Source organism: Sinohyriopsis cumingii, chromosome 6 (assembly GCF_028554795.1).
Source record: "Sinohyriopsis cumingii isolate HCF-2022 chromosome 6, ASM2855479v2, whole genome shotgun sequence".
NCBI lineage: Eukaryota > Metazoa > Mollusca > Bivalvia > Unionida > Unionidae > Sinohyriopsis > Sinohyriopsis cumingii.
Window position 1 is genome coordinate 59,274,371 of NC_142966.1, and position 26,245 is coordinate 59,300,615.

Genomic DNA, 26,245 nt, shown 5'->3' on the forward strand with positions numbered 1-26,245 from the left:
TGGTCCATGTTAGGTGTGCCTGTGTATACAAGATGTTATAGCAAATATTAGTTCTTAATTAGAACTAAAGAAAAAGATTGAGCCTTCAAAACTAACCTTTACTATTACCAACTAAATACTATTTGGGAAACAACTTCTACATTGTCTGACTCAATGAAACATGTTTGTTCTGGATTTTTTTTCTTCTATTTTCAGTGCCTTATACGTGCTGATAGCATTTTTAAAATAAAAAAAAGATTTTTGATCAAAAGAAACACAAATAATGTTATAGGTAAGATTTTATACTAAATATTTATGAAAGTAAATATTTTTATATTCCCACCAAATATCTTGAGAGGGCATATAGTTACTCACTGTAACAAGGTTGAACCTGAATGGATATGGATTGAGTAAAAACACTGAACACCGTGTATTTTAACGCGATGTTTATGTAACATGTAATGAAGTAAAAGAATCTCTGTACCACAAATACTAATGTAAGAACCATAACGAACAGTAGAATGGAAAAAATGCAAACAAACAATAATACCACATTAAGACTTAAAACTGGGACACAATGTTCATTGCTTTACACAAAGTGTTAGTGTTCTTTTGGGGACGTAATTAAACAGGACTGGTACAATTAGACATGCTATCAATAAGACATTAACACCGAAGCTGGAGATTGGCATCCCATAAATGTATTAAAAAAATTCACCAGATATATTACGATATTCTTGGTGATACTGATATTGTAGAACATGTGTATATTTGCATTCACCATAATGTGAACATGCTTTTAATAAAAATATGCATGTAGTTATTATAACCAGATGCATTATTTAAAATTCACAGTTCAGAAATTGGAATTTACAGTTCAGATTTCAAAATTCACAATTCAAGAATTCATATTCTTTGAATGACATTTGTCTGTGATTTCTTCCAAATTAAATATGGAATGCCAATATCTTTTGCTTATCAAGGTATAACACAGCCACATAAATTTCTCTGGTAATGACTCACCATTATAATGACTGATTTTTTTGTCACACAACCCAACATTCGCCCAGCCAGGTATGATGCCGCTATGTTGTTAACTTTGCTGCTTTGTTGCCAACTATGTTGCTTGTTTGCCAAACAGGAGTCTCTGCAACCAACAATGTTGCCCATTTGCCAGGTATGTTTCATCCCTATGGCTGTATGTAACTGTCCTATAACTACTACGAAACAATTGCAAAACCTAGGGTTAAAGTACCCATGCATATCTTGAATTATGGGTATCTCGCTGCAGCAATGAGATGCAACTATGGCTCGATTTTTTTGTTTACTCAGGGTAAAAATACAAAACTTTACTTGGTAAGACTTTACACGTCCATGAAATCCACTGCATATAATTGTTCTAATGAAACATCAAGTTATTTTCATGCACTATTCTGTGACACTCATGTTTTACTGACCCTGCCACATTGTGTTCCATGTCCATTACAGATTTCCTTTTCATTTGGTAACTTTAAAGGACATCTTGGTTGAAATCAAATTTGGTATGAGGAAATCTTTGTAAAGTTCAATTTCACCATTTTACAGTGAAGTTTTACCAAGTTATGGTCCCAATTTCACTTAGAACTTGGCTCTTCACTTTCATTTCTTCTGATTTAAATCAAATTTAATATGAGGCTTTAATTGGTAAGACCTGGGTCAATATTGTTGATCACAATTTCTAATTAAATTTTAGAGTTATTTCTTCTGTTTCATTTAGAACTTTACTTTAAATTTCTGTTAAATAATTTTTTGAAGGAATCAGTTAAAACCAATTTATGCTTAAATAGTTGTTTTACTAAACATTTGAGCCAAATAAAAACTCTAGAAATATTCAACTTTATGAAAATTTAAATTTTTCCTTGCTTATTGCTGCATATTATATATCCCTTTTGCAGAAGATGGGTTACTACTGAAATATTGAAGTGCTAGTCTTTTTAATTTCATATATTAAAATGTATTTTTGAGGGAATCTCATATTAAAATGTAATAATTACATACATAAATAAACACTAAATTCTTACAGCAGTTGATTAAAAGCATGAGCATATTATGTTTAAGCTGTTTTAAGTTACTCTTTAAATTTTACATGGGAGTGGAAGTTACACTTGGAATGTGCAAACACCCAAAGTGAGGGCGATGATGTCAGCTTGAGAAAATGATACTAGCTTTCTTAGCATATCTGGGTGAAATGACAGGCAGGGGAGGTAATCTGAATCACCTCTTAGCTTGGATCCTGCAATATTTTCTCTTATTTATAATAATTTTATCTTTTATATCCTTTTTTTATAAAAAAAAATTTCATCTGTATTCAGTGGCTTTATGAATTTTTGAGGAAAGATGTCTGGCAGGGTTATCAACTTTTTTTAAGCCCAGGATGATACACATATGATCTTTAGCTGGAGAAAAATTGCTCTCTGTTAGTTCCTGTTTACCTCTTTATGATTTGTTTGTAGCCTTCACTAAAATGCTTTGGTAGCATTGAGCAAGTGCTGGTGTATCATTGCATTGAATGTGGTTTCCAATTTCTCTAAATAGTTCTGAGTTCTTTCACATTTTTTTCCATTATTTGTTGAATCCTATCTCAGACTTTGTGAGTTTAGCATTTTCTTTACATGTCTGCCCTCCTCTCCCACCAAGCACCCACATATTCACACACCAGAGATGCTGCCACAGCATGTGATTGTGCAACTTTAAAAATTTGTACAGATTCATGCACTTAGAGAGCAGCAATGTCTGAGAACCCTCACAAATTAGTTTGTCACACATGAGATCAAAGTGTACACTGCACAGTATACAATTTGTATTTAACTCTTCACCCTTAAATTACTTGTCAAGACATATGTCATGTCATTAAAGGTACTATAATGCCTGTCATGACATCTATTTTCAGTTGATAACTGTTCATACATCTTGGTTCTTCAGCTTGACATGAATGGTCATTAAACTAAGTTTGGCACACTAGTCATTTCTTACTACTCCCCACTTATTTTTTTGTGACTGGTGGTGGTGGTGGTGGGGAGCCCCTCCCCTTATATGAAATCCTGGCAGCATCTTTGCACACACATCTAGTTTTCCTGCATTGTGATAAGATTGATAAAGTACATAATCTCATTGATTAAAGACATAATCTCACTGATCAGAAGCATAAACTCAGTGATTAAAAGCATAATCTCATTGATCAAAAGCATAATCTCATTGATCAGAAGCATAATCTCACTGATTAAAGGGAGCCTTGAGTGGCTAAGTGATCTAAAGCACTCTCCGTTACGGATCACTGCCATCTCACTTCAGTCTTCGTGGGTTCGAGTCTCGGATTCAGTCAATGTGAGTATGTGAGAAAGCTTGCCGGTAGCTTCTCATGGGTTGGCGGTTCTTTCCGGGGTTTTCCAGGGTTCTTCCTCCACCATTAATACTGACCGCCATATATAGCCTATCTTGTGCTGAAAAATGGCGTTAAACCCCACAACACCAACACTGATTAAAAGCATAATCTCACTGATTAAAAGCATAATCTCATTAATTGAAAGCATAATCTCATTGATTAAAAGCATAATCTCACTGATTAAAAGCATAAACTCATTGATTAAAAGCATAATCTCACTGATTAAAAGCATAATTTCATTGATTAAAAGCATAATCTCATTGATTAAAAGCATAATCTCATTGACTGAAAGCATAAACTTATTAAGAGCATAATCTCAGTGATTAAAAGCATAATCTCATTGATCAAAAGCATAATCTCATTGATTTGGAATTAAAAAATGTAGTATGGCATTTCAGCTTTGAACACAATGGACGACAACAAAATAAAATGGACAGAATGGTAAGCACAGTTGTGTTTGAAGAACCACATTTGAAAGTATTTGTAAATTGGAGTAATTATGGTTTATGGGTTTGAAATTGCTAATAATCTGCGATCCAACAGTTAGTGATTTTGCAGGCAGATCAGTAAACCTAGCAATCTCTAATCCATTTTGGCAGTGAAAACTGCTGCCTGTCACCTATCATAACAGTTAAGAAGTGTGATTGTGCGTTGATATTTATTTTAATGGTTACTAGATCTTTTTATTGTGTTAATTGAGTACCTACCAACATTATGTATTTGACGAGGTATGGTAAATGTTCATTGTGCAAATGGACAGGTTTTAAATCACCCAGAATAATTCAGAATTGTACTGAACAATGTGTTTTAATAAAAATTTGATACATTGTGCAGTGACATGTGAAAGTATCTGCAAGGTGCTTTGATGCCAATGAAGTGGCAGAAATTAAGTTACACCAAAAACGAGTGTGGTCTCAAATATGATGAAAGGAAGAGCCCAGGAAAGTATTCAACATGCTGCATAAATGAGAACTAAAGGTCTAAGTATAATGCAGGAAAGGTGAAAGGATGTGATGTGCACTTTCTGCACTGAGAATGACGAGAAATACAAAAGTGCGCTGGGTACTTCTTTCGTTGATTGCTGTGCAAACTTTCATGAATCATCCCAGGAATCACACAATGCAAGCTCTCCACACATAATGGCAGAGGGTTACACGAAATCAAAAATTTGTTTCTCAGAAGCAGAGCAAATTGTGGCATCATTTAATGAGTGTCTTGAAGCAGCCTGAAATTGAACCTTCAACTTGTAGTGAGTCTTGTTCTTGAAATAAAGCTGTCATTGTTTTAAATCGATGCTAATAATAATAATAAATATTAGAAACTTATCTGGCTTCTGTTTTATTTTTGCTTGATCAGTGAAGTTTAGGCAGGATCAGTATACATTTTATTATGGTGATCCTATTGGTGTAATTATTTGTTTCCTCTTGAGCAGCTCATTTCTTATGTACATTTAAAAGAAAAAGAACTATCACCATTTCTAAGTCTCCAATCATACACAGCCATTACTAGTTAAAGTTCAGTAACCAGTTTTTGAAAAAAAAATTTAAAAAGTGAATTTGTATGATGTTTAATAATTTTTGATAAGATCATTTCATTTTTTGTTTGTTTGTTGTGGTTTTGTGCTATTAACATTGAAAAACTGAAACATAAAATGAAGTATGTGTACAGATATATTAGATAGAAATTACTATAATAGTGAAAGACATTTAGTTTCTTCACCAAGAGCACATCCTGGTGTAATGCTAATGATTCATGTTGTAGGAAAACACAAGTGGAAACAGGACCAGTGTATGGTGTGTTTCTTGTGTGGAGAGTGCACTGGCTATGGATTGAGCTGCATCAACAGTGGCCGCACAGATAGAAACCCTGGAATGTAAGATGTAGCGTCAAATAGGGAACTCAGTTGCACAGACATTGCTTTATTATCATCAGACACTGCCTTTTCATATTTACCAGATGTTGACAAATTTTTGTATAGTATTTATCAGGAAACGGTTTGTAGGTTACATTTGTTTGTAAATATTGCTGAAACAAGATTCCTTTGATTGTCAAACAGTATTGTACAGACCTGCCAACCCTCATGATTTTGGCATGAATTTCACAACTCCAAATAGCAATTAATGAATTCATGCCAAATGCAACAAAATCACAAATTCCCTAATTGTCAATCAGCTTAATTTGGGAATAAAATCACATTTACCCTGTTAGGTTCTAGTCACAATATCAGCATTGGTCACTGATGACAATAACGGTCCTGTACTGCTAGTTGTGATGTTAGTACAACTGTGTCCAGTTGTTACAGTTTGCCCTGTAGCAAGATTTGTAAAGTATTTAGTCTATATTTAGAACAGAAGTTTAACAAATACTCATGAAGAAAACTGCTGCCCAACTGTTTTTAAAAATAGCACATGTACTTACTCATAGCAACTGTAATGTTTTTTAAAGACAAACAGTAAATGAAGACAGCTTTTTCGAGTGTGAGAATTTTTTTGATATTGAAAGATTAGAACATATCGTAATTTTGCATGAGTTTATATATTTTTGCTCCTGCACCAACACCACTAATTGTTAACTGTTTGTCTTTTCATTTTCTGGATTAATACCATTTTTTAATTAAGCTACACTACAGTTAAAATGTTTTCACCTCCAAGGAAAAAGTGAAGTTTAGATTGCAATACACCAAAAATTGGCCTTGTATTCAGCCATCAAATATCAATGTACATGATACTTTTTGCACAATAGGGTGCCTCAAATTTTATAATTGGGAATGTGCACCTGGGATCATATCATTGCTTACAATTTACCTGTGGGCATGTGGCAGAACGATGTGAAAAAGCACACTGCCATCAAAAAGCATATTGAAATTGGGGAAAAGTAAGAACAGCCCCAGCAGATTTCAGCTTTAGAATACTTGAAGCCACCTACTCAAATTCTGCAAGTTACCAATGCTGAAGCATTGTTTTTGAGTTTTCTTGTTGTACATAATCTGTCGTTCTCAGTTGGAGATCAGCAACAGTGACAGTGAAAGAGTTTTTCCTGTTGTGAGGAAAAAAAAGACAAACTTTAGTGCCTCCTTAGGTTCTGAAAATTTGCAACAATTTTAGACACCAAGATTAACCAGCAGGCAAGAAGTCCCAACAGTTTTGAAAACAAATTTACCATGGCTTGATTGGGAAGTTCAAGTCTGCCACAGCATCATATCAAGACAAATAGAGTGGAGTTTGTGTATGTCAGTAAATTTGGCTGAAAATAAAGTAGTACATGTAATCAGTGTTTTAGTTTTAATTTGAGATTTTCATATAATATAGTACTGACCATCAAAGTGGATGGAGCTGGTGTCGTGGTATAATTAAATCATGTTCATAATTCACTAATATTTACCCCTTTTTCACTAATGGCAGTATGGAGGGTTGGCAGCTCTGTATTGTATTTAAGTATCGCATATAAGTACTAATTAAAATTAAAGTTTGCTCTATATGCAAGGTTTCTCTCATATTAAAACAATTTATGCTTCATGTTTGAGACACATATTTAACTGCTGAATCTGGAATATAGTTTGCAAAATTTACACTTTTATGACAACAAAATCTTTAGTTCTATGGCTCAATTATGGCATAAAACTTGTCTGTAGTTGGTGCAGAAATTATTCTTAATGCATGACTTATTTTTTTATAGTCAGTTGATGATGTTCTAAAAGAGGATTGACCTTTTGTACATTTCTGAGCTAAATATTAAATGCTATGTTGACCAGGTAATTAAAAAATATCTCAGGTGGTGTTTCTTGGGAATATGATGAAAGAAAGCTGTATTATTAACAGAAACTTGTATTGATCTAAATGTTTTGCATTTGTTTTAGAAGGACATGCAATTTATATTGATTTGAGAAGGTATCAGCAAGAACGTTTTACTATATCATGATTTTTTCTTCATAAAATTAGCAAGACTTATCAACTGCAGACACACAAATTGCATGATTTTTTGAAAGGCAAAGTTAAATGCATCAGTGAGTTAATTACTTTTCCCCAGGAATTAGTGCAAATATTTACCCAAAAATTTTAATACTTGTTTTATTTTGAATTTTTTAAAAATTAGTTTGGTAGAAGAAATTAAATGTGTCCTCGGACAGTCATTATGTTGATATTTTTGTATCATGCCAAATGCTGGCTTTATAATGCTGTATACTTTATATATAACAGGGGGGAGGGGCATTAAAATTAGTTTTTTATATACAGATCTTGTTAAGAAACATTGGCAGGGAATTAATTTATGCATGCTGTTTGTCATTTCTCCTTCGGTTGCATCAGCCCAATCATGATACATTAAGAGAACATCCACTACCTTGCAAGTCCAGCCCTCTCAAGCTAAATTAGACATTAACAATGTCTTCTGGCTTGTTTTAGCAATAAAAATGCACAAAATTTAGTTTCTTGCCAAGACAAAATCAAAATGATAGTGGTCTCCGCTTGGATAGAGGGATTGGTCTCCGCTTGGATCGAGGGATTAGTCTACGCTTGGATAGAGGGATTGGTGCTGAATATTTTAAAATCGTATAAGATATGAAGGGGTTTTCCTTCTGTCCGTTTATAAAGATATTTTTATTTCTGAGGTATAACTATCAAACTGCAACTCTGCGCACATACTGGAGTTCAGATGTACCTTTCACTGTTCACAGTTCTTTGGTTTTTATATTTTCATTTCTTTTGTCTGTTGTCCTACCCATTAATATATCATATATCTTCACTTTAATTTTTGTATCTCTGTATAGCTTGGTGCAGTACACATATTGGACTAGTAATCTACATATGCATTTTTGCATTCTTCAGTTTCATTTATTGTTACGTTTCTGTTTAAGTTGGGTTGCAACTGTCTACAATACACAAAGGACATGTCTAGCTGTAGTAATCTGAAATACAAGACAAGCTGCACCTGGTTATCAACATTAAGGTCTTTCACAATGGCCTCTTATTAGGTGGCTTATTTCTTTAAGTTAGGACCGCTTCAGTGGCCTAGTGGTTAGAGCATCTGCCTCGAATGTGGGAGGTGGTGGGTTCGATCCCCGGCCAAGTCATACTAAAGACTTACAAAAACAGTACTTACAGCTGCCTTGCTTGGCACTCAGCATTGAGGTTAGTGTTAGGACTGGTCAGCATCGTGTCAGGATAATGTGACTGGATGGGACATCATGCTACATGTCTGTGACATGATGCCCTTGTGTTAGATATTACTATAAACTGCCATACTGCAGACATTGTAGCAATTTGACTGAAATATTGTTAAAGCTATGTTAAAAATCCAAATCACACCCATTTCTGTCGAATTATTTTTTAATCATCAACCAATTATCTAAACTTTTATTTACAAGGCAAACTCCAAAACCCTCCATGATATCAGAAACTTTGTACACATATTAGACCAGCTGTCCAGGTGTACTTTTGCTATTCACAGTTCATCTGTTTCATTATTTAAACATGATTTTCATCCATTTTTTCATCCATCCAGACATCATTCCCTCTTTTGCTTATGGAACATAACTTCGAAACTATTTCAGATATGTATATCAAATCTGACATGCATGTTACTTTCATTTTCATGGCAGTATCCAAAACCATTTAAAATATCTCTTTGAAACTTCATACACAAATTAGACTTGTGGTATAGATGTGCTTTTGCTATTCACAATTTGTCAGTTTCAATATTTGTAACATTTTCATCCAATTGTCCATCACTCACAATTTCCATTTTAGAGTATAATTGCAAAACCATTAGGTATATCTCCATGACTCTTACAGAACACAGGTGGCCAAGTGGTCTAATGCACTTGTCTTAGGTCAGTGAATTCTCACCACTTTTTGAGTGGTTTCAAGTCTCAGCTTGGCCAACATTGGTTTGTGATAAAGCTTGCCACTCTTAGATTTTTGTGGCTTGGCGGTTTTTCCTCCAACAAATATAATGGCTGCCATGAATAACCTATCATATGCTAAAAAAGACATTAAATCCACAAAAACATGGAACAAAAACCATGACTCTTTAGTATAATTATTAGACTAGTGATACAGATATGCTTTATGCTTTTCACAGTTCTTGAGTTGAAATAGTTTTGATGTTTTGGTCTGTCAATGTGCTTATCCATCCATTATCCACACTTTTGTTTCCAGGACAAAACTCTAAAAACAGTTCAAGATATCATTAAGAAATCTGATACATATATCAGACTAATGATGTAGATTTTCCCTTTGCTATTCTCACTTCAATGTTTTTAATATTTTTCTTCATTTATTTATCATCCAGCCATCATTCTGGTACAAAGCTGGTGATACCTATCACTTCCTTGTATATTTTGTGCATATGAATTTCCTTGATATGAAATCCCTGACAAATAATTCTGTCTCTTAGCGCTGACCATTACAGATCACTGCCATCTCACCTCTGTCTGTGTGGATTTGAGTCTCATGCTTGGTCAGTGTGGGTATGTGAGAAAGCTTGCCAGTAGCTTCTAGTGGGTCGATGGTTGTTTCTGGGGTTATCCTGGGTTCTTCCTTCACCATTTATACTGGCCGCTATGTATAGCCTATCTTGTGCTGAAAAATGGCGTTAAACCCTACAACAACTCCTAGCAGACATTTTAGCAGGGTGGAGGATGTAGATGACTACATTATGTTTTGCCATCATGAAGGAAGAACGTAGGCCAGAGCAAAGACTTCTCTGATCATTTACATTCTTTAACCTAAGGACCTGGTCCTTTGTCTGCAAATTAACCTAATATGGATTCTGTTATGGTTGAACAAGACTCTCCTAGAAGTGCTGTTTAGAGTATTACTGTTTCATCTTTCATATAAAACCAGCTTCTAGGCACTTTTGGCTGTGCTGGCAGAATCAGTGAAATTAATGCCTAAGAGATCAACCTGAACTGTCTGCAATTTTTCCATAATGGATTGAGTCTCTCATAATGGCCCCTGGTTTCGTTTCTATAAACAGTCTTCTTCTCACAGGAAATGAGGGCATCTGTTGGATCCCATCAAGGCATTGTAGAAGTACCTGAAACAAACTAGGCTGATCATAAGTTCTCACATTTTCTTATTGCTCAGAGAAAGAAAGAGTGATATTCCTGCTATGTTCTGTGAACCTGGATACATTGGGTTATCCAATTAGCCTACAAGGAACTAACTAAGATCAATCAGATGCATTTCTTAAGCATATTGGCTCATGAGGTTAGGGCAGTCACCATTGTCATAGTATTTGAGCTCAACTGCTCTCTGAAGAGCATCATTAAAACCTTGGGATAGAAGTTAGTGATGACATCCTGCTCTTACCACAGAAAGCTTCATGCCAGTGAGACTTATATTAGCAATGCGTTAGACTATCTTCGTAGTTTGCTCAGCAGCTTTATAATGATCTGGGTTATACTACTCTGCTAGAATTGTGAGAGTGAAATATTTTTCTCAAACTGCATCCATTCTTTGTTGTTTCTGAACCGTAGCCCATGTTTCACACAAGTGGTTATAGCATCCGCCTTGGATGCGGGAGGTCGTGAGTTCGATCCCTGGCCGCATCATACCAAAGACTTACAAAAATGGTACTAACAGCTGCCACGCTTGGCACTCAGCATTAAGAGGTTAGTGTTAGAACTGGTCAGCCTGGTGTCAGGATAATGTGACTGGGCGGGACATCATGCTACATGTCTGCAGCATGATGCCCCAGTGCTAGACATCACTTTAAACTGCCACACTGCAGACATCGTAGCTATATGACTGAAAAATTGTTAAACCTACATTAAAAATCGAAATTACACAGATCACACACAAGAGGCAGAGCTGATTCATATATATGAGGTAAGGGAATGTAACTCCTTCTGCTTATCTGTTCTTCGTATTATGATTGGGCAATGTATCTGAAAAAGAAACCAGTTGTGTTTCTTCATTAAAACTTACTGATCATAGTATGGGCACACCGTCTCAAGCCAAAATTACATCCCTTGGAGAGAATGCACTTCTGCTCCAGTAGTAAGTGGTAAATGATAGGATTTAGTGCCAGTCCTTCTGTTCATTGAGCTTTCCATCAAGGGGAGATCACTGTTATATATGTATCATGGCCAGATGACTTTTGAGCATTTTTATTGCTAAAACAAGCCAAAAGATGTGTTGAATATTTTGTTTAGCCTGGATGTGCTGGATTGGCAATATTATGGATGCTTCTGTCATATTATAAATGGGTTGTATTTCTGAAGAAACAATTGTACTCTGACTTGTTTTCTTGCTATATCAGCTCATGCTATATATTAAGTATACTTTATTTGGTTTTTGATCTGTTAATTCACCTTTTCAACTGTATATTCATACACATTTATGTTCACTCTGTAACTAAAGTAATTGGAGGTAATCACAATATACACTGAAGTCACTGGGATTAATAATCACAGTATACACTGAAGCCATTGGGATTAATAATCACAGTATACACTGAAGTCATTGGAGGTAATCACAATATACACTGAAGTCATTGGAGATAATCACAGTATACACTGAAGTCATTGGAGGTAATCACAATATACGCTGAAGTCATTGGGATTAATAATCACAGTATACACTGAAGTCATTGGAGGTAATCACAATATACACTGAAGTCATTGGAGGTAATCACAGTATACACTGAAGTCATTGGAGGTAATCACAGTATACACTGAAGTCATTGGGATTAATAATGTTACACTTAAGGTTTGTCACGTATCACACTCATGGTCCCATCTTTAAATTCAAGGTCGTACATCGTCATTAATTAGGTTTCATGTCTGTCCAGTAACACTTTTTTCTATTTGAAAAGATTTGTGATCCCTGTTTACTTGAACATCTTTGTTATCAGTTGTTTCTTACCAAATGTCTGGTTGTATCTTCAGGATGAAACCTATGTATTTTCAATGTCAAGGTTACAGTTTTTGATTTCAACTTTTAAACAGCACTGTGTAGCCAGAATTGTTGTGATGTACTACATGGACGATGTTTTGTGTCTTTGTTCCATTGTCATTGTGTTGTCCTCGTTATGAACAGTGGGAATAGGAAATGAGAAAAAGAATTATTTGCTTGTTACATGCAGGCCCTGTGGTTGTGGTGCAGGTGAAGCAGGCTGCACAGAATGTGGGGCATGTCGGTCATGTGCAGGAGAGCAGCATGCAGATGGTGAGGAAACAGATGAAGCCAAAATGTTTGATGTGTTTAAATCCAGAGACCAGCTTGCATTTGACCTGTCCAAGGATCTAATCCCTTTGAACCTAATAATGGGTGAACACATGCTTTGTCTTACTTATATCCCTTTATAATTTTAAAGATGCACGTGTGATAAACTTTACAACTGTATTTGTTTTGTAAAGACTGAGACTATTGTTAATTGTTTGCAGGTGGCTAAAAAGTTTAGGACTTCTTGCTTATTTATTTTCTGATTGGGAAAGGACTAGTGACTATGTAACTTTAACTCGTTAACCATGTTTGCCATGTCATGAGTTTGTACCCTACTTCTGAGCTCTGTACTGTCAAGATCATTTATAATACACCAAAAGTTGGTGGTATTACAGAAAACTTGGCAGTTTTAGACAAAAAATCTTGACTTTCTACTCACTTGATAAAATACTCTGGGAAAACATCATTTTTTAGACCCATTTTTTTATGCCCAAAATTTTGCTGGTTGTCAGAACAGGATTTTGTGTCCAGTTTTTTACTTTTTGGCCTGAGATCTAAAGCACACCAGTATGAACTGTACATGGACAAGCAAACCTTTGCAAAAAGTAGGATAAGTTCGAGATTTGGACACAAAAATTATGGGTCCAGTAAGCAAAATTAAAAAAAAAAAAGGATTTTTACCATTCTGCACATGTGCAAGCAAAATAGACAAAATCCAAAATATGTCTTTAACACAACTAGGCATCTGGAACAATAAAAATATCAGGAAGCAGATGAATTTGATGTATTCAGAAATAACCTCAAAAATGCGTTTCCTACTCCCATTTCAGGTAAAATAATGACTAAAATCTCAAGGAGTTAATGAGTTAATCAGTTTTAGACTTGTAGCAAAATTCAGCAGTATTTTCTACGCATTGGCTTTCTTAAGGTCATAGAACAGACTGAAATGTTGAATCCTTGGATGGAATGGAGGTCTTCAGTCATGCTTGTTTCTTTTGTTTATTATTTTTTCTCTTTGGTTGAAGTAATTGTTCATGTAATTAATCACCTTGCTTTTGGGAAAAAGAACATCTGTGTGCCATAAAGCTACCATGAATTACTGAAAACCATGCAGACGTATATCAGAATTTTGTGGGAGATTTTTTTAGTGTTATATTTTTTCCTGACTTTACCATTGTCAACTAATGTCAGTTCCAGATAAGAAACATAAACTTGTGTCAGAACATTTAGATTTATTAACTGCTCTGACAGGAATAATAGGTCATATTTGCTTTATCAAGCATGTTAATAACATGTTTCTAGTTCACTACCAAATGATCATTGTGAATTAAAAATGCACCAGATTGGTCTCGGCCTTGTTCATGCTTCTTTTGTTTGAAGCAATGGTCTGGTGTGCAGAAAGATCTTATAAACTTCAGAGTTCTAAAAGTTTTGATAATGTACTGGTTTCCCATATTAATAAAGTTTTGCTGTTATTGTAAGCATTGAATTTGGCATCAGCATTTGCAAGTTTTAAGGTACTTTTATAAGTTGGACATGTGCATGTTTTTTTTTTTTTTGCACTGCAATAACATTAGCTTATTGTAGCATTTCCTGAAAGTCTAGGTCTTTTGTGCAAAGTAAGTGGAAGAAACTTTGATGCCTTGTTTTTCTTGAATGCTTATATTAAGCATAGACATTGTATTAAGCATGGTCAGTGCATTTTACTTGGAACTAAATCATTATTCAACAAATGCATGTTGTCGAGTTCATATCTTTCAAATGCATCATCTGCTGTGCAAACTCTGCATGTCATGTTTATCTCATGCAGTTCTGCACCTTTAAAGGTCACTATAGTTAGTAAGAACATGCAGTTCTCATCTGTTAAAGGTCAGTGTAGTCCAAGATTCATGCATAGTTAGAAGAACATGCAATCCTGGTCTTTTAAAGGTCACATTAGTCAGAAGAACATGCAATTCTGGTCTTTTAAAGGTCACATTAGTCAAAAGAACATGCAATTCTGGTCTTTTAAAGGTCACATTAGTCAAAAGAACATGCAATTCTGGTCTTTTAAAGGTCACATTAGTCAAAAGAACATGCAATTCTGGTCTTTTAAAGGTCACATTAGTCAGAAGAACATGCAGTTCTCATCTGTTAAAGGTCAATGTAGTCCAAGATTCATGCATAGTTAGAAGAACATGCAATTCTGGTCTTTTAAAGGTTACATTAGTCAGAAGAACATGCAATTCTAGTCTTTTAAAGGTCACATTAGTCAGAAGAACATGCAATTCTGGTCTTTTAAAGGTCACATTAGTCAGAAGAACATGCAATTCTAGTCTTAAAGGTCATAATAGTCAGAGAAAACATGCAGTTCTGGTTTGTATGAGGGCCTCAAGGTAGATTAGTTCTTAGCTAATTGTATTACCCTCTCTAAACAAAGTCATTATTATTATTATTTTAAAGATCAGTGTAGTCAGAAGAACATGCAATTCTAGTCTTTTAAAGGTCACTGTAGTCAGAAGAACATGCAGTTCTAGTCTTAAAGGTCATTGTATCAAAGGAGTATGCAGTTTGGGTCTTTTAAAAGTCAGTAGTGTCAGAGGAACATGCAATTCTAGTCTTTTAAAGGTCACTGTAGTCAGAAGAACATGCAATTCTAGTCTTAAAGGTCATTGTATCAAAGGAGCATTCAGTTTGGGTCTTTTAAAAGTCAGTAGAGTCAGAGGAACATAAAATTCTGGTCTTTTAAAGGTTGCTTCAGTTAGAAGAATTTGCAGTTCTGGTCTTTTTAAAGGTCAAATTAGTCAGAGGAACATGCAATTCTGTTCTTTTAAAGGTCACTGTAGTCAGAAGAACTTCATCTTAACTGGATATTGAGCAATGGGCACAGCTGGATGCAAAAGAACAATGTTCATTGAACACTCGATGCTGACAGTATCCAGCTATGCCTGTTTAAATTGTGCCAATTGGCATTCAACACCAACAGTATCCTGTTATGCCTGTTTAAATTGTGCCAATTAGCATTCAACACCGACAGCATCTGGCAATGCCTGTTGAAATTGTGCCAATTAGCATTCGACACCAACAGTATCCTGCTATGCTTGTTTAAATTGTGCCAATTAGCATTCAACACCAACAGTATCCAGCTATGCCTGTTTAAATTGTGCCAATTGGCATTCAACACCAACAGTATCCTGCTATGCCTGTTTAAATTGTGCCAATTAGCATTCAACACCAACAGTATCTGGCTATGCCTGTTGAAATTGTGCCAATTAGCATTTGACACCAACAGTATCTGGCTATGCCTGTTTACATTGTGCCAATTAGCATTTGACACCAACAGTATCTGGCTATGCCTGTTTAAATTGTGCCAATTAGAACTGTAATAAATTAGTAGACTCCATGTGCCTTAAATTAAATTGATGATTATCTCACCTATTAAAATGCTTCTAATTTCAAATTCAATGGAGTTGGTATTTATCATCTTAAACTTTTCACCTAAAACTTAAGCAACATTTTCAAAATAGCATTTACCTTGGCATTGGAAAAGGAAAAGGAGGGATGCAGTGTGAAGGTGCATGGAAATTAGAGGTCAAAACCTATTAATTCAACATTTTCTGTATTATAGCAGCTCTGGTGAGATTTTGAGCTTTAGACAATACTGAAAAACTTGATTCAAAAACTTCATATTTTGAAATGATGCTAAGGAGGATGAGGGTGCTTGGAATTGAAGGAATGTTGTTTATTGTTCCCATGTTGTGTATATGACATCAGTCCATTCAAAGTTATGAGACTTAGATCATGCCAAATGAAACCTTTAACTTCAGTCTTAACCAATGGCTTTTCAAAGGTTATCTTTGCTTGGTCTCAGGAAGTGAAGGCATGGAGATGAAAGAGCCATGCATACTGGCATATTTTACAGTCAAGGTATGACATAACTCCTCTGAATGTCATGACCATGCAGAAACATAAATTTAAAAACTATCACCACCTCTGTTATAGTGAGTGGAACCTATTTATGGCCTATGGCTGAGGTGAGACAAAAATCACGACTTGTACACATGTAATATGCTATATCATCATCATAAAATCATTTGATATTTAAATATCAGAATCAAATACTGACCTCAGTACATGTGTACCTATTCCTTGATAACTTAGGCACACTGGCATCCAAAAACATAGACTGCAGCATAAGCAAGTGTGAGTTACTCGTGTACCTTTGAAAAAAACTCGATTATGAAAGGAAATCTGCATTGAGAAGACATAGAGTTTGTATTTGTGGGATGGATGGTTTTAAATGGTTGAATATTATTTTTATAATCATGTTGTGAACATTTTTCCAAAAATATTCTTTTATAATGAAGCAATTTGCATCTTTGAATCAACTAGTTTTCAAGATAGCCAATCTTGGAATGATCATTAAAAGTGTTACTCCAAGTGGTTTAAGTACACATTAGTTGTGCACCAGCAAGAACATTGTGTACTGTGTCACTACTTTATGACATGAATATGGATTCATTTTAGTGTTATTGTTGAATCAGAACAGAACTGAACCTTATTATTTCTAGAAACAAAGTCAAAACTCAAATTCTTTATTCTTTTTTAATGAAATATTTACGTTGCAAGTATTCACAACATTAATGCTCATTAAGGAGCATTTTTCTAAGTGATAAATTCAGAAATTTAAGCTCACTTCAGATGTTTTTTGGATCTCACTTTTTCATAAAGGATCCTATGTAACTCAGCTTTTCATGCACCATGTATGTTTGCTTGTTTCACTATCACATCCTGATCACATGTGTAAATGAGTACGATAAACCATTGAATAACGTTAGATATTTTAATTATGTTTTTAATAATATTTAAAACTGTCTAATTGAAATGAGTTGAAACACAACTATGTATGACCACAAGCTCTTATACAAAAATAGGTTCTAAATGCCTTTTAACTCTCTGTATGTGTGGGTTCGAGTCTCTGGCTCGGCCAATTTGGGTACGTGAGAAAGCTTGCCAGTAGCTTCTTGTGGGTCGGTGGTTCTTTCCAGGATTTTCTCGGCTTTTTCCTCCACCATTTATACTGGCCGCCATGTTTAGCCTATCTTGTGCTGAAAAATGGTGTTAAACCCTATAGCAAGAACAACAACAACAACAAAGGCTGGCAAAGTTTATGTTCATGTATTAGTACCAAAAACCATATAAAACTTCTTTTCATTCCCCATTTATCCTGTCACATAAGCTGACTTTTTATCTGTGCAAGCTGTACAACTGATTAATTCAGTATTGTTTAAAGTGTCAACGCCTGTTGGTAAGTCTGATTGTGTAGGTTAGCTTAAGAAGGTGTCAGTCATCTGTTTCATTTATGTTTAAACTGTCAATTAGTATTGAAATTATTGTTTCATTTATGTGTAAGCTGTCAGTTAGTAATGAAGTTAGTGTTTCATTTATGTGTAAGCTGTCAGTTAGTAATGAAATTAGTGTTTCATTATGTTTAAGCTGTCAGTAATAAAGTTAGTGTTTCATTTATGTTTAAGCTGTCGATTATTAATGAAATGAGTGTTGCAGCTATGTGTAAGCTGTCAATTAGTAATGAAATTAGTGTTTCATTATGTTTAAGCTGTTAATTAGTAATGAAATTAGTGTTTCATTTATGTTTAAGCTGTCGATTATTAATGAAATTATTGTTGCAGTTATGTGTAAGCTGTCAATTAGTAATGAAATTAGTGTTTCTTTATGTTTAAGCTGTTAATTAGTAATGAAATTAGTGTTTCATTTATGTTTAAGCTGTCGATTATTAATGAAATTAGTGTTTCAGTTATGTGTAAGTTCAATTAGTAATGAAATTAGTGTTTCAGTAGTAGTGTTTCAGTTATTTTTAAGCTGTCAGTTATCAATGAAATCAGTGTTTTATCATGGTGCACAAAACAAGGATCAGTAATTCTTTTTAGAAAAAATGCTAAACATCATTGGTTGTTTACTTTACAGGATGGATTAAATTGAGCAGGATATGGTAATCTGTGTGGAACATAATTTTTGGAGAGAACATGTACCTATAATTTATGATTTTTACTGAATTGCACACAAAATTAAATCTGTTTAATAATGTAAGCAATAATAACAATCATAATAACATTCCTAATGATACTGGTATTTGGTTAATGGTATTTGTTCAAAATCAAGTTTGAAAGGTGAACCTGCATACAGAAATCACTTGTATACAAAGGCCACTTCTGCTTGTTCCCACTGATAGCCATTCATAAGTTTTGACAGTACTTGACACTTTAACTTTGGTTTGCACATGCACTTGTTCATTGGATAGTTGTTTATTATTATTATTATTAATTATTATTATTATTATTATTATTATTATTATTATTATTATTATTATTATTATTATTACATATAGAACTCTTTCACTGAATAATTATGTAAAACATTTTATAAGTAAAGTTGTGATGATGTGAATTTCTTACAGATATTTTCTTTTAATGACCCATGGGTGTATAACATGTACCAGTTAGGGTTAACTGTTAAGAAAGGTTAAAATATAGGTTTAAAAAAGACATTGATTCTTTGCTTTGTTTTCATGTCATGTGCTGCTAATCATAATTAATGTTAAGTTTGTTGTTTAATAATGAATTCTGTGATTTAAGGTTCAGCAGTTCCATTTATTATGTTTCTGAATTTTATGAATTATTATCTCAGGTGTAGGGCGGGGTGGCAGGTCAAGAAGTCCCCTTGCAGACTTTTTTGACCGACTGAAAAACTCTAGAGCATTGAAAGAGAAAAATCACAAAATCAAGTCCAGCAAACAGAAGAGTAAGTATTGCATGAAAATTTTTCTTAAACTTTGCTTCTTCTGTAGTTCTTATTACAGTTCTCAACTTAAACTGATCATTGGGTAGAGATTTTTTATTACAATAATTGGTATCATGCATTTCCTAGGCCATTATGCATGCCATGTCTTTGAAGAAAAGTATAATAGCACTATTCATATGAGAAAAAAACTTGCATCTACCTCAATCATTGATTATACAACTTCGAACATGTACAAGTTCTAACAAGTGAGGAGGAGAAAGTTGTACCTTGATAAATGGGCAGCTGTGGATGGACAGTCACTAAATTTAAACAATTTAAGTCTTTGTAATTACAACTGGGATGCATAAACAATAAACAAATTTCTGAATAACAGCTCTGTCCATGCATCAACATTTTGTTGTCAGATATCATGTTTTTTTGTGTGCAATTTATAGAGCAGTCAGATTAGACTGTCAAACAAGCAGTGTAAAAACATAGTCCATTATGGTTGATGTGGCCGAATGCAGTAAATGTTGGAAACTGTAAAACATCAAGTATGACCACTGACTAAAATGAGCAGAAGTGGTTTGAATTGGTAGGCAATTTGAACTAATCTGAGACATTTGCTGCTATACTTCAGAAATTGGTATGGTAGATTGTTGTTGTTTGGAAAAGCTGTCTAATTTTTGTGATAGCCACAATAGTGATTTCAGTGAAATGACAATAATATTGATTTTTTTATATACATTAGAGTTGTGTTTTTGTGAATTGACTGTGAAGATTTATTGATATATTCTGTTGATTTTTGTGAAATGACTAAAGTATTGATTTAATGATATACAGTATTGATTTTAGTGAAATGACTAATGACTTATATTATTGATTTCAGCAAAAAGATTAATACATGATATTAATTTTAGTGAATATTGCCTTTGGGGTGGTCACTGTGATTTTAATGACTAATTACCTTGGAGTGAAAAAACTAAAGTAGATCTTGATTGATACAGTGGAACCCCGCTATAACGCGATAATTGGGGTCCACAAAATTGGATCGTGTTAATATCAGGGTTGCGTTAATGTTGGGTTTTAAAGTATTTTACTTTTTTCAGAGAACAACTCACTGTATTCATGCCTAATGTATATGATGAATAGGGTATTAACATCGTTTACTATCGTGCCATCATGGCATTCAGTTCGTCTATAATGCAGGTAATTCCATTGAAAAATGGCACAAAGACTTACAATATTTAATACTTTTTCCCAGATCATTGTGTCTGAATTCAGCGTTTAATATATAGCAAGAACAGAGGATCAACACTGTTTACTTGCCGTCTGATATTGTACCGCCGGGGCTTGAAATTAATCCATAAAATATGTAATTCCATTGTAACAATTTACATATGTAAACTATTCAATAAATTTTTCACACATTATTATGTGTCTGAATTCAATGGGAAAAATTAACGGCTAAATTAGGTTAAGGAAGACTAAGCATGTGTACAGTTCATTATGTTCCAGGGTCTATGAATGGTGTCAGTAAAAATTTCGGCTATTGTTTGAGGAATGATTGTATACAGAATTAATTGAAGACAATCACAAAGATGACTTACTGGCTTTTTTCATGGATCAGTAACAAGCAACATTTCCGATAATGCTTATTTTGGCATAACACTTCAAGAACCTGGTGAAATTGTTAAATTTCAGAAGCCAAGCCACGATTGTATTATGTTTGAATTCATACTCGAACTCTTCCCAAAATGATGATAAACATTTTACACACTATTTATCGTACCTTAAAAAAAAACTATTTTCCCAGGTATGAGAAAAATACATGTACATTATTTAAAATTTCAGGAACCATGCTACGATCATATTCTGTATCATATTATACTCGAATTCATACATGATCTCTTCCCCAAAATGATATGTAATAATTTGTTTGTTGCGCAAAGTGCAGAGAATTGCATTTATGAACTTGTGTTTCCATATTGGTAAAATATTTTTTATAAAAAAATAGGAAATTAATAATGAGTTCATAAGTAAACCCCATACACATATAAAACCCAAAACTAAGTGCAATGGCCACGAGTCACTTTTATAAAAAAAAAAATTTTTTAAGGCTGGACACATGTACAATTTCATACCCTTTCAATTTCCAGCTAATAAAGCGGGCATTTTTTTGCTAGTCAACTGATTGTGTCTAATAACACCGCCAAGCCCAGCAAACTTGTTGGCGGCTTTCGTTTTTTGATGTTTATTAATTCTGTGAGAATCTTTTATCAACCACTGCATTGTCTGATGCTTGGTTGCTTATGCAGTTAAAGAAGAAATACATGTTGGCTATTGTTTGAGCAACGATTGTATACAGAATTAATTGAAGACAATCACAAGAACGACTGCGGCGGTTCGAGTCTAGGATTCAGCCAATGTGGGTATGTGAGAAAGCTTGCTAGTAGCTTCTCGTGGGTCGGTGGTTCTTTCCGGGGTTTTCCCGGGTTCTTCCTCCACCATTAATACTGGCCGCCATGTATAGCCTATCGTGTGCTGAAAAATGGCGTTAAACCCCACAACAACAACAACAACAACAACAAGAACGACTGACTGACTTTACTCATGGACCAATAATAAATAGCATTTCCAAAAATGTTTATTTTGGCATAATACTTGAAGAACCTGGTGATATTGTTAAATTTCAGAAGCTAGGCCACAATAGTATTATATTAAAATTCATATGCGAACTCTTCCCCAGAATGATAATAAACGTTTTACACACTATTTCTCGTACCTAAAAAATTTACAAATTCCCGGTATGAGAAAAATACACATGTATTTAAAATTTCAGGAACCACGCCTTGATCATATTAAATTTGAATTCATACGCGATCTCTTCCCCATAATGATAATACATTTTTTATACACTTTTTCATGTACTTTGGAAAAAAATGTTTTTTCATGTGCAAATGAATATAAGAATTTTCGGGAGCCATGCCACGACTGTGTTATTTCAGAATTCGTGTTATAGCGGGGCACGTTATATCGAGGTTGCACTGTATGTATCTTTCCTTTATGTCTGAGTGTGTGTTTGATGTAGTTTGATCAAACATTACGTAATGGTAGATATTTTCCTTTATGTCTGAGTATGTGTTTGATGTAGTTTGATTATACCATATGTAATGGTAGATATTTTCCTTTTGGATGAGAAGACTAATATTTATTCTCTGTTTTAATGATGTTATTTGCATTTTAGATGAGGCAAGTAATCTCACCAATGATCAGGAGGGAGAATTCAGCAATAAGATTGTCAGTCTTCCCCCAGCAGAAGTCACAGTGGGGTCAGGAGAGATTCCCATCACTCAAATCTCATGCGGGACTCATCACACAGGTATATATCACATGTATGTTTTGTAAATGTCTTCATCAATACGGCTTCCAGTGAACACACCACAGAGGTAAATATTACATTTATGTTTGCAAATATTTCTATCAATGAAGCCTTACCTGGAACATACCATAGGTAATTATCACATGGATATTTATTAATATCTCCATCAGTGTGGTACCTTAATTTTCTTACTTTAGTCATTTTTGAATTTTCATCCTACTTGTTACACTCAACATATTGAACCCAATTTCATCTACACTCTTGACAGTTAAAATGTTGATTCATCTCAAAGAAAGTAACTCAGCTATACAAAAATGATGTCACTGCCTTAATTTTCTCACTTGATTGTTATTTTATTTTCAGCTTTCCATTTGTAATATTCTACTTATGATGAACCCTATTTCACCCTCATTCATGCAAAGTGGTATACATATTAGAGAGAGAGAGCAAGGCATTCACACCAAAATTAAGTCATAGTGACTTAATTTGTATGCATGAGTGGCTTTTGTATATTCAGCTATTAATTTGTTTCACCCTCAGTGTTTTGAACCCTATTTCACCAACAGTTGGAATTTTTTGTGTGGATTCATTCTCAGCAACCAGACCAAAAGTAAGTCACTGTGACAATTTCCATCCTGAGTAAATGATGTATTTTGAGTTATCAGTATGTTATGCTTTAAATATCATGGATTGAATTGCACCTGCACTCATTGATATGCGGTTATATCTCAAGGATAGTAACTCAACCATACTCAAAGTTAACTCTACAATGAATAGAGTTATAATCCTTGATAATTAAATTTGCTTGCAACCAGCAAAGCGCTGCAGCCTTACACACAATTTGATGCCATTTGATATGTGAATTGCCTGTTACATGTACATATGCCTTTTCAAGGTTTTGTCTTGTCATATCAAATGTTTATTTTTCAATGAATATTAAATCTCCATTACAACTTCCATAGCTTAGGAATCATTCAAAATAATCAGATGTAATTCAGTGTTGTTCAGTCTCATAAACCTAGATGTACGTTTAATAAATTTTGTCTTGTGAACTTTATCTTGACTAGAGTTATGGCCCTTGATAGTTAAAATGGGATGTTGCTGTAACTGGTGAAGCTCAAGAACCATTCAACTTATTATGAATCAGTTTGATACAGCTCTGATTATAATGCACTTCATTGTAACACAGATTAGATATAATGAAGTACCACTACAGACCCCATGACCAAAATCATGTATCTGTAACAGTATGGGTTGAAAGAAGACAGGAAGAAACTTAGTGTTATATCTTTATTTCCTTTTTAAAATATGAGTATTTAACCAATTTTATTTGTTCCTGCTATAATACAGTTTGGTATATCATGCTATTTTCAATAAATGGCACTTTAGTATCTAACATGGTTCTCATTATAGCATGGTTCAGTACATAACATGGTCTGTAGTTAAGTACTCTGAATACATTGTTTTAATGAGGGAGAGCTTGATGAATGTAAATTACTTTATGCATTTAGTTAACATTTTCACCATTTATTTTGTGGTACTTCAGTTTTGCATTTATTTGGAAGGATTTATATTAAAGTTCTTGTGCAATTCTTTTATTTTCATATTTCTAGAACTTGAAATTGGCCTCATATTTTCAGACTTAATTGTTATACATGCATAATACTCTTTAAGGAGAGTTTAGGGCCCTCTTATGGCTTGTCCTCCTGACTCTGGTTTCAACAAGACAACTTTGCCAAAATTCAGCTGAATTTTGTATGTATCTTCAGATTGATTTGACATTGAATGAGTTTGATTTCCTGCATTACATGATATCATTTACAGGAGTTATGGCCCCTGAGTACTGTCCGCATGACTTTGGGTTCTGATGCACATCTTTACTAAAATGTTTGCATTTCAGACAGCTGTATACTGATGAGACCTTGAATGAATTTAATTTAAAGTGTTCCAGATTATCATTCAGAAGAGTTGTCCCCATATTGCCAATCTTGTCACCTTTGCATTCTGCTTGGCCAAGGAATATTGCATTTCAGCCAAATTTATGATATACCTGTATCTTTCTCAAACCTTGAATTTCTTGCCTTTTTAGCATTTCACTTCATCATTTACAAGAGTTAAAGCCCACAAATGCTCACCTCCAAAACTATTCTTTATTCCTGCTAAGCAAACTGTGGAGAGAGAGGATCTATTGTATTACATCCATTGCTACTAGCCTTACTTTCAGAACAAGTTACTTCAAATATTACATCCATTGCTACTAGCCTTACTTTCAGAACAAGTTACTTCAAATATTACATCCATTTCTACTAGCCTTACTTTCAGAACAAGTTACTTCAAATATATGTGACAATATCAGCCACAAAAATTGCTTAAGAAACTTGTTTTACATGTCTCTTAGTCTCCTATTCTCACCTCTTCCCCCAAACACCAATTTTTAAATTAAATCTGTATAATTTTACTTATTTAGTGATTTATGGTGAAAAAATATAACTTAATTTTATATTGTATTAGTTGGTTGTAAATGTTTTGGAATGTCAATTATGGCATGTTTTCTTCTATTTCCAGTGGTATTGCTTCAGAATGGGGAGGTGTACACATTTGGAAGCAATCAGTATGGACAACTTGGTGTTGGAGACACAGTTATAAGGTTGGTGGAATGAGTTAAATGGGATATATAAAAATGTAAACTCTTAATAATAATCATTGAAAACTTAAACACTTTGAGTAAATCTCTTCTGTTTTATTACTGAGTTTATACCCAGTTTGATACAAATGACAGCCTCAACAATAGGAATCTTACTGGATAGGGTAACAGTGAGTGGGAACCATTTTATTTCTTTCAACTTGGTGCAAACTGGGGTAGCAGAAGATCATAATTTTGGTGTGACAGAGTTGCTTACTCTTTACTATAGCAGTTGAAATGACATTAATAGCAATTTGACACTTAATCAGGCTAGATCTTATGTGGTATGTCATCGTTGGCATTGGCTGGAGTTAATGCCAGATTAAACACAGTATTAATAATTTATTATTAAGTGTTCACATGAGCACCAAGAAAATGGACTCACCTTAATCTGGTGTTAATTTTCTATGTTCTTAATGTTTAAAGTTGCACCTTATAATTCATTTGCTGAACTCACTTTTTATTTGTTCATCTTTCGGACTGCTCAGAAAGTAGTGACATCATACATTCAACAAATTCTTCCATGACTAACATGACAGTAATAATACCACCATGGTGACATCGTGATCAGAGGGATGGATAAGATGTAGGCCAGCTTTTTAAAGCAAGGCTGAGAAGAAAACATGCACAAAGAAAAATGTGCATTAGATAAAGATAAGACTTATGTGAATACTGGTGATCAGCATTGGAGTATTTAGAAGGGTGAGCTTGAGCTGAAGACAAGCACATATATTTTGGAGATTTTTCTTGTTCTTGGTCAGGATATGATACAGACTTTCTGTAATAAAAAAACTTTAAAAAATTGTTAGTTATGGTTGCAAAAATAATAAATGCCC

At 34.1% G+C, this 26,245-nt stretch overlaps 1 protein-coding gene across 3 annotated transcripts in view; it reads left to right on the forward strand.

The window, feature by feature from the left end:
• LOC149797036 (E3 ubiquitin-protein ligase MYCBP2-like) overlaps positions 1–26,245 on the forward strand; it is a 340,499-nt gene that overhangs the window by 57,810 nt on the left and 256,444 nt on the right. For 2 of the 3 annotated variants that reach the window (XM_089961694.1, XM_089961696.1), the window contains exons 17-21: positions 5,162–5,273; positions 12,488–12,672; positions 19,252–19,365; positions 22,592–22,726; positions 25,292–25,373. In XM_089961694.1, the coding sequence (XP_089817820.1) occupies positions 5,162–5,273; positions 12,488–12,672; positions 19,252–19,365; positions 22,592–22,726; positions 25,292–25,373 (628 nt within the window). The remainder of the gene's footprint in view (positions 1–5,161; positions 5,274–12,487; positions 12,673–19,251; positions 19,366–22,591; positions 22,727–25,291; positions 25,374–26,245) is intronic. The other variant, XM_089961697.1, reaches the window with a different exon arrangement.